Source organism: Benincasa hispida, chromosome 3 (assembly GCF_009727055.1).
Source record: "Benincasa hispida cultivar B227 chromosome 3, ASM972705v1, whole genome shotgun sequence".
NCBI classification, from domain to species: domain Eukaryota; kingdom Viridiplantae; phylum Streptophyta; class Magnoliopsida; order Cucurbitales; family Cucurbitaceae; genus Benincasa; species Benincasa hispida.
In genome coordinates this window covers 13,796,523-13,806,769 of record NC_052351.1, presented here as the reverse complement: position 1 = coordinate 13,806,769, position 10,247 = coordinate 13,796,523, and the positions used below count along the sequence as shown (strand labels likewise).

At 36.6% G+C, this 10,247-nt stretch overlaps 1 protein-coding gene, 1 long non-coding RNA gene and 1 pseudogene across 2 annotated transcripts in view; 2 read left to right on the top strand and 1 right to left on the bottom strand.

Moving 5' to 3' along the window:
- Positions 1 to 2,957, top strand: part of LOC120074308 — a 5,855-nt gene extending 2,898 nt beyond the window's left edge. The window contains exons 3-4 of the long non-coding RNA XR_005480952.1: positions 1,489 to 1,561; positions 2,287 to 2,957. This is a non-coding gene — a long non-coding RNA (uncharacterized LOC120074308). The remainder of the gene's footprint in view (positions 1 to 1,488; positions 1,562 to 2,286) is intronic.
- A 1,012-nt stretch (positions 2,958 to 3,969) lies between these two features.
- Positions 3,970 to 5,099, top strand: LOC120074129 (annotated as a pseudogene).
- A 3,463-nt stretch (positions 5,100 to 8,562) lies between these two features.
- On the bottom strand, positions 8,563 to 9,481 carry LOC120074160 (peroxisome biogenesis protein 7-like). The gene is given in 2 exon segments (XM_039027185.1): positions 8,563 to 8,878; positions 8,880 to 9,481. Coding segments are annotated over 2 exon segments (918 nt in total).
- Positions 9,482 to 10,247: the final 766 nt, after the last annotated feature.

Here is a 10,247-nt window from a genome sequence, read left to right as displayed (position 1 = left end):
GACGAGAGAAAAACTAGCGAGAAAGTTGGAGAGAGCGAGAGCCACGAGAGCGGACAGAGCAAGATTGGACAGATGGACGCATTTTAAAGGGGCTAGATGCGTTCATTAGTAATTTGGATAATTAATTCGAAAATTAAGCGGTTGAAGTGGCAAAGGGAGATTTCATGTAAGAAAACTTAAGGGGATGGTGGCTGAGATTACATGCAAATTAAGAAAATTTTGGTTGGCAAAACCAGAATTAGACAACTCAAAGCTCGGCTAGCCAAAGTTAGTGTAGGTAGCTTAAGGAGAAGCCATTTATATGGTGAGTTGTCGCACAGAAAGGAGCTGGGAACGGCTATAAATAGGAGGCCTCGGCTGAAAGTTAAACTCATTCCAAACAAATTCCAGTAGTAAAAATCCTATAGAGAGAGTGAGTTTTTAGTGAATAGGCTGCCGTTGGTCTTGAAGAAAGGAAATTCGAAGAAGGTGCTGCTCAAATTCCAATTCGGTCTAAGTAGGGTAAGTCGGTAGTTCTTTAGAAAGTATTTTTAATTATATTTAAGAAATAATATTAATTTGGAAATTTTCCTTGCAAACAACGATAATGGTAGGAACAAATTACGAAAGGGGAAACTAGCAAAACAGTGAGTGTTACAGCTTTAACGTATTATGAGGGTTATTATAGTTTTGATATACTGTGAAGTTTTAATAAATAAATGCTTAATAGGAGTATTATTATAGCTTTGTTACGTACTGTTTATATGATATAGTTTTGATATATCATGAGTATTATATAACTTTGGTACGTATGCTGAATGTTACACAGCTTTTGTATATAAAAGCATGTTGTGAATATTATATTATATAGTTTTGATAAATAAAGAATATTGTGGTTGTTATACAGTTTTGATAGAAAATGCATATTATGAGTATTTACTTAGCTTTATACTATGATATTGGAATATATGCATATGTAGATGCAAAATACATGCTTTTGATGATACGATGATGCCATGATATTGTTTGTGTAATGACTATGGAAACTGAGATTATGCCCGGGATATAGTTAGCATGCTTAACAAAAAGGTGCTTGGCGGGAAAATATAGTCGGCTTTGGTCGGCGAGAAATAATAGTCGTCTTTGGTCGACGCAAAATAATAGTCGGTGATGATTGGCGGGAAATATAGTCAAGTACCTAAGCATGACTAGCAGGATAAATAAAATGGTTGATGTTTACATTGGCTGGAATTGGGTCATAGGAAGGTTTCCATAGGTGATTGTATTGATTGATGTTATGATATGCATACCACATGTAGCTTTTTAGGATAAAGGTTACTGATTGCATGACTATATCTTTGACTGTGCATGAGTTACAATGTGAATGTTGGCATGAGATTGATTTCCCAAAAATGATGATTTTCAAAGTCATTTCCTTCCTAAAAGAACCACTCACTGGGCTTAGTAGCTCACACTCTTCAAAATGTTTTCTTAATCCCCTCCCCCCAGGTAGCAAAGCGGAGTGTTCAAAGAAGAGTCCATCACCCACCACCACCATCTAAGAATTCGGTAAACTCTTGAGGTACAGCTCAGACCATGTAACAAAGACTAGGAAGAAAATTTAATTATATGTATGGATAGATAGGGGAAATATTGAGCATAAGTATTGTCTTAGAAGGCTATATAGTCACCCTCACGCTCTCTTCCCGGTCTTAGGGTTTAAGGCTTGGGAGGGGGTGTGACAGTATCGAATTTGATCGTTGAAACCATATTAATGAGAAGAGTTGTTGTTTCTTCTTAAGTTCTTCTAAATTCTCTATTTCTACTTGATTTCCCTTGTATTTTGGATTGTTGAGCTCTTTCGATTGCAGGGGAATAAGCTAAGGGCACAAAGGGTTGTACCAATGAATGGGTTAGAAAGAATAACATATCAAGCTGAAAACTCCCAAGTTAAAAAGAAAAAAACTGGAAACTCTCGATATCTCTCAAAATCTTGCTCTCTCAAAATCTCGCTCTCTCTTACTCTTCCCTCTTTCGTTCTCTCCCAATACAAAATTATTTTTAACACATCAATACATAATGGTCCATAGGATAAAGCTATAAATAAGACTGTTTGGGAGAATTATTGTCTTTGAGAGTTTTGTGTAGTGTATCGAATTTGATCGTTGAAACCATATTAATGAGAAAAGTTTATCGTTGAAACCATATTAATGAGAAAAGTTGTTGTTTCTTCTTGAGTTCTTCTAAATTATCTTTTTCTACTTGATTTCCCTTGTATTTTGGGTTGTTAAGCTCTTTCGATTATAGGGGAATAAGCTAGGGGCACAAAGGGTTGTAACAGAAGCTTCGTGCCAGATATGCACCAATGAATGAGTTAGAAAGTATAACATATCAAGCTGGAAACCCCCAAGTTAAAAAAAACTGGAAACTCTCGATCTCTCTCAAAATCTCGCTCTCTCTCAATATCTCGCTCTCTCTTACTCTTCCCTCTTTCGTTCTCTCCCAATACAAAATTATTTTTAACACATCAATAAATAATGGTCCATAGGATAAAGCTATAAATAAGACTGTTTAGGAGAATTATTGTCTTTGAGAGTTTTATGCAGTATATCGAATTTGATCGCCATATTAATGAGAAGAGTTGTTGTTTCTTCTTAAGTTCTTCTAAATTCTCTTTTTCTACTTGATTTCCCTTGTATTTTGGATTGTTGAGCTCTTTCGATTGCAGGGGAATAAGCTAGGGGCACAAAGGGTTGTAACAGAAGCTTCGTGCCAGATATGCACCAATGAATGGGTTAGAGAGAATAACATATCAAGCTGGAAACTCCCAAATTAAAAAGAAAAAAGCTGGAAACTCTCGATCTCTCTCAAAATCTCGCTCTCTCTCAAAATCTCACTTTCTCTCTTACTCTTCCCTCTTTTGTTCTCTCCCAATACAAAATTATTTTTAACACATCAATACATAATGGTCCATAGGATAAAGCTATAAATAAGACTGTTTAGGAGAATTATTGTCTTTGAGAGTTTTGTGCAATGTATCGAATTTAACCGTTGAAACCATATTAATGAGAAGAATTGTTGTTTCTTCTTAAGTTCTTCTAAATTCTCTTTTTCTACTTGATTTCCCTTTATTTTGGATTGTTGAGCTCTTTCGATTGCAGGGGAATAAGCTAGGGACACAAAGGGTTGTAACAGAAGCTTCGTGCCAGATATGCACCAATGAATGGGTTAGAAAGAATAACATATCAAGCTGGAAACTCCCAAGTTAAAAAGAAAAAGAACTGGAAACTCTCGCTCTCTCTTAATATCTCGCTCTCCCCACTCTTGCTCTCTCTCAATATCCCGCTCTCTCTCAATATCTCGCTCTCTTTGATCTCGCTCTCTCTCTTACTCTTCCCTCTTTCGTTCTCTCCCATTACAAAATTATTTTTAACACATCAAATAATTATGAGTGTTATGAGGAAGGTCTCCGGAATGAGGAAGGTCTTTCATTCTCTCCACATCAAATAATTATGATGAAGGTCTCCGAAGTGATAATTAAACAGACTCAATAATGTTAGGGCAAGGTCGAGGGTTCAAAGTACGACGAGCGTTCAAAATTCGACCTATCTAGGTAGAATTTTCAACCCTTGACTTATTTAAAAAAAAAAACAACATTTTTACAAAGAGTTTGAAAACAACAATACTTTCCTACATAGTTTCTAAAAGAACAATATCCTTTTAATTTTTCCTACTAGAATGGTATTTTAACAAAAAAAGAAAAAAGAAAGAAAGAAAAAAGATATTGACTAAAATTTCCTAGCGGTCACTTAACAAAAATTTTAAAAAAGAAAAAATTAGTAGTCCTTTCTATTGTGCTCATCCTCATATAAACCTTTTTTTCTGTAAAAAATCATATCGACATTTTCTATTTTATCAATTTAGGGAAAATTTGGTGAAAGGAGTATTGTGCGAAGGTAAATGAAAAATAAATAAATAAGTGAAAAGGAAAATTAAAAGATTATGATAGGATAGAAACAAAAGAGGGAAAGGAAGGTGTAATTGGAATGGGAAAGGGGAATTGCAATTTCAAGTTGGATAAGAGGATTGAAAAAGAGATGCGTAGCTTCGAACTAACCGAGAGGGTGAGATCAGACTTCAGAGAGAGACACAGAGAGGTTCTCCTCACTCCTCAACCATGCCCGTCTTTAAGACTCCCTTCAATGGCTACTCCGTCAAGTTCAGTCCCTTCTACGAGGCTCGCATCGCTGTCGCCACCACCACAAATTTTGAAATCCTTGGCAATGGTCGCCTTCACGTCCTCGATCTCAATCCCGTCGGTCCCATATCTGAGCACATCGCCTTCGACACCACCGATGGAGTCTACGACGTCTCTTGGTCCGAGTCTCACGACTCCCTTCTCGTTGCCGCCATCGTCGATGGCTCTGTCAAGCTTTACAACCTCGCCTTCCCCACATCTAATCCCATTCGTTCCTTCCACGAACATACTCGCGAGGTTCACTCTGCTGACCACAAACCCCGTTCGTCACGAATCCTTTTTGACTTCCCTCCTTGGACGATACCACCAACTCTGGACCCTAGACCGCCCCACTAGTGTCAGAACATTAAAGAGCATGCCTATTGCGTCTATCCTCTAATCTAGAACCCTCGTCACGGATGTCTTCGCTTCCGCCTCTGGCGATTGCACCGTTCTCATTTGAGATGTCGAGAACCAGGCTCCACCATGATAATTCCAGCTCATGATTTCGAAGTTCTATCTTGCAATTGGAATAAGTACGATGAGTGTGTATTGCTACGGCTTGGTCGATAAATCGATTAGGGTATGGGATGTTAGGAGCTACAGGACCCCGTTTCTGTAATTGAATGGCCATGGATAAGCAGTTAGGAAAGTGAAATTCTCCCCGCATCGACAGGGTTTGTTAGCCTCCTGCTCCTACGATATGACTGTCTGTTTGTGGGATTACATGCTGAAGGATGCTCATGTTGGGAGATATGATCATCACACTGAATTCGTCGTAGGAATCGATATGAGCGTGCTTGTCAAAGGCCTGCATGCCAGCACTGGATGGGATGAGCTTGTTTATGTATGGCAGCATGGGACGGATCCAAGAGCCCCTTAAGAAAAGGAAAGATTTTTCTACTTCCTATAAATTTATGATTTTTTCATGTTACAGCTCATAGGTTTTAAGTTAATAAGCCATTTTAGTGTTATGAAAGATGAGAATGTGCTACTTGTTGGCAGAATATATGTTAGTTCAAGATTGAACTGAGTGTGTTATTATAGTCATTTACTTTGTTCAAGATTGAATAAACTTGCAAACTATAGATTATTAAGCGAATGTTACCTTTTTCACGAGCTTCCTCTTTTATGATCATCTTAGGTGCTGCTATAGAGTCATATTTGTTTTATCTGTTCCGTGACTTCCATTTTTGTAAGATTAATAATTTTTTTACATGGCCTGTCATTTATATTTTTCTTTCTCTAAATATTCCAGCTTTCTTTGTCCCATCGTTATCTTTCGAAACATTATGCAGCTTATGCATTCTTTTTCCTGATTTCCCGTTGAAAAACTTGAGATTATTTTCCTGGAATGAATGTTCACCCCTTGCTCATGTTTCACAAGTAATTTTTTTTCCATATTTTGCTTTTGACATTATGGTTGGATATATTGACTGTAATCATGACCTTACTTGAACAGGATCTGTTCTATAGGTTGTACTATTGTGTTCTTGAGTTGTAAGGATATATCTAGGATGCTAGGCTTGTGTGAACATGAAGTAGACAACTTATATAGATGCCAACTTGAAATTTGCGTGTATGAATTATTCGGTGTATCATTTTAGCACGAGGAGGGATCAAAACTAGAAAACTAGATTAGGAGCTTAGCAGATGTCGGGCTATTCTAGAACAAGATTGTCTATTCACTGGTTAATGATCCTAAAATTACCATTGTCTACTGGTGTTTAGACTTGGAGTGAGTTTATGATGACTCTTGAGACAAGTATTTTCATAGTAAATACTCTTTCTTTAATAACGTTTTAAGAGAACCAAATGTTGTGCTTCCTTTAAAAGCACATTTTAAGAATTTCTTGATATCACTTTTGACCAAGTAACTTAATAGTTAATACCATGAAAATTTTGGAAAATGCTTTGAATTCATCAAAAGTATTTTGTCCTAACCCCACCTTTACTCTTGTCTTGTGGTCTATTTATAATCAATAGAACTCTGTGTAGACTTTTCTTAAGTCGTTTTTTAACCTTTCAGCCATGTATTCGATCTCCTTTAAGTAACTATGTACTAGTTTTAGATAAGGATGAAGACGGTAATTTAAAACCGCAACACCTTTAGTTGATAAATTATAAATTAAATATGAATATAAAAAATAATTGAAATGATAATCTATTCTCTATATACTAAACTATAAATTTGACTACAAATTTGGAAACTTGAAGTCCAATTATGGTCAAATTGTCTTCTTTTCTTAGACATAGTTAACCCAAGTCTAAAAAATCACTTTTTGAGGATTATTTGCCATTGACAAACAAATTCTTCAATGCTCATTCAACAATTTTACTTTACTTTTCACAATCTCTTTACTTTCCACAATCTCTCGCTTTCCCTTCTGCTGGTTGCAAAGTAACAATACTGAGGTTGCCCTATAAATTTCTTTCTCCATCCGATGAACCATTTCCTGCTACGTGTAATACTCCACTGTTACATTTTCCAGGATTTCTCGCACGGGTTCCTTCTATCACGACCTTAATCTGCCTGCAATCCACTCAACACCATTTTCTTGTTATCCTACCTAACCTTTTGACTCGAGATAACCAGAAACAACATTCAATCAAATTATATAGAACAGAACAAAATGTAATCACTACCAGTTAATGAAAAACTTTAGGTGAAGGCGCATTGATAATAGTATTTGGTCTCAAACATTTTTATAATACAATATAATATTACTGCATGAAGGAACGACAAACTATTTTAGAATCAAACTAAGAACTTGTTTGGATTGACTTTCTAACTGCTTACAAACAAAAGTATTCCCCCAAGTTATACATACTCACTTAAAGAAAACAGTATTATATAGATTCAAATTTTCATCCCAAAGACTTGTTAAACAAAAGTGAATGGAATTAGTGTTAAAACGCATTAAATTCCTCAAGTTATATTATAAAGATAAATGTTTTGGTAGGATGATTTGATCTAAAGATGAAAGTCATCCTTATGTGCAAGTGTGTGACTGCATGAGTATAGTGTAGATTCAAATGGTCCAGACACTGTCTAAGAATCAAGATGAGTACCATTCTGGATCCGAATACATAGTGCAGTTGCAGGCCTTTCTACACCGTGCATCTATAGATTGCAAGTCTTGTATGCATGCATTGGAAAATACCAACTTGCCAAGCGTGGACTTATCTAATAATCACAACTATACAACACGCAGATACATTAGAGTAGGTAGGTAAAGGCATCAAGAATACTGTATGACTTCTCATTCCGGTTTATGCAGCAGAAAAATTATTCCAACCCAACTTATGAGATGCTATCCTTCCAACTAAAGGTGTTGCGGTTTCAAATTACCGTCTTCATCCTTATCTAAAACTAGTACATAGTTACTTAATGGAGATCGAATACATGGCTGAAAGGTTAAAAATTGACTTAAGAAAAGTCTACACAGAGTTCTTATTGATTATAAATAGACCACAAGACAAGAGTAAAGGTGGGGTTGGGACAAAATGCTTTTAACGAATTCAAAGCACTTTCCAAAATTTTCATGGTATTAACTATTAAGTTACTTGGTCAAAAGTGATATCAAGAAATTCTTAAAATATGCTTTTAAAGGAAGCACAACATTCGATTCTCTTAAAACGTTCTTAAAGAAATAGTATTTACTATGAAAATACTTGACTCAAGAGTCATCATAAACTCACTCCAAATCTAAACACCAGTAGACAATAGTAATTTTAGGATCATTATCCAGCGAATAGCCAATCTTGTTCTAGAATAGCCCGACTTCTGCTAAGTTCCTAATCTAGTTTTCTAGTTTTGATCCCTCCTCGTGCTGAAATGATACACTGAATAATTCATACCCGCAAATTTCAGGTTGGCATCTATATAGGTTGTCTACTTCATGTTCACACAAGCCTAGCATCCTAGATATATCCTTACAACTCAAGAACACAATAGTACAACCTATAGAACAGATCCTGTTCAAGTAAGGTCATGATTACAGTCAATATATCCAACCATAATGTCAAAAGAAAAATATGGAAAAAAAAAATTACTTGTGAAGCATGAGCAAGGGGTGAACATTCATTCCAGGAAAATCATCTCAAGTTTTTCAACAGAAAATCAGGAAAAATAATGCATAAGCTGCATAATGTTCCGAAAAATAATGATGGGACAAAGAAAGATGGAATATTTAAAGAAAGAAAAATATAAATGACAAACCATGTAAAAAATTATTAATCTTAAAAAAATGGAAGTCACAGAACAGATAAAACAAATACGACTCTATAGCAGCACCTAAAATGGTCATGAAAGAGGAAGCTCGTGAAAAAGGTAACATTCACGCTCATACATAAACAAGCTCATCCCATCCAGTGCTGGCAAGCAGGCCCTCGACAAGCACGCTCATATCGATTCCTACGGCGAATTCAGTGTGATGATCATAACTCCCAACAATAGCATCCTCCAGCACGTAATCCCACAAACAGACAGTCATATCGTAGGAACAGGAGGCTAACAAACACAGTCGATGCGGAGAGAAGTTCACTTTCCTAACTGCATATCCATGGCCATTCAATACAGAAACCGGAGTCCTGTAGCTCCTAACATCCCATACCCTAATCGATTTATCGACCGAAGCCATAACAATGCAACAATCATCGCTTATTCCAATCGCAAGATAGAACTTTGAAATCATGAGCTGGAATTATCATGGTGGAGCCTGGTTCTCGCACATCCCAAATGCGAACGATGTAATCGCCAGAGGTAGAAGCGAAGACATCGCCGTGACGAGGGTTCTAGACGGAGGAATAGTCGCAATAGGCATGCTCTTTGAATGTTCTGACACTGGTGGAGTGGTCTAGGGTCCAGAGCTTAGTGGTATCGTCCCAGGAGGAAGTCAAAAAGGAGTCGCGACGAACAGGGTTGTAGTCGGCAGAGTGAACCTCGCGAGTATGTTCGTGGAAGGAACGAATGGGATTAGATGTGGGGGGAAGAGCAAGGTCGTAAAGCTTAACAAAGCCATCGGCTATGGCGGCAACGAGAAGAGAGTCACGAGACTCGTACCAAGAGACGTCGTAGACTCCATCGGCGGTGTCAAAGGCGATGTGCTCGGATATGGGACCGACGGGATTGAGATCGAGGACGTGAAGGCGACCATTGCTAAGGATTCCAAAATTTTGGGTGGTGGCGATGGCGATGCGAGCCTCGTAGAAGGGGTTGAACTGGATGGAGTAGGCATTGAAGGGAATCTTAAAGACGAGCATGGTTGAGGAGTGAGGAGAACCTCTATGTGTCTCTCTTTGAAGTCTGATCTCACCCTCTCAGTTAGTTCGAAGCTACGCATCTCTTTTTCAATCCTTTTATCCAACTAGAAATTGCAATTCCCCTTTCCCATTCCAATTACACCATCATTTCCCTCTTTTGTTTCTATCCTATCATAATCTTTTAATTTTCCTTTTCACTTATTTATTTATTTATTTTTCATTTACCTTCGCACAATACTCCTTACACCAACTTTTCCTTAAATTGATAAAATAGAAAATGTCGATATGATTTTTCACAGAAAAAAAGGTCTATATGGGGATGAGCACAATAGAAACGACTACTTATTTTTTCTTCCTTTAAATTTTTGTTAAGTGACCGCTAGGAAATTTTAGTCAATATCTTTTTTCTTTCTTTCTTTTTGTTTTTTTTTTTTTTTTTGTTAAAATACCATTCTAGTAGAGAAAATTAAAAGAATATTTTTCCTTTTAGAAACTATTTAAGAAAATATTGTTGTTTTCAAACTCTTTATAAAAATATTGTTTTTTTTTAAAAAAAAATAAGTTGAGGGTTGGAATTTGACCTAGATAGGTCGAATTTTGAACACTCGACCTTTTCCTTTCTTATTTTTTTGTACATCGAACTTTGAAACCTCGACCTTGCCCTAACATGTTTATTGAGTCTGTTTAATTATCATTTTGTAAAGCCTCCCATTATATTCACATACAAAAGGAGGGACAAAAAGGTAAAAACACCACAAGAGTTAGT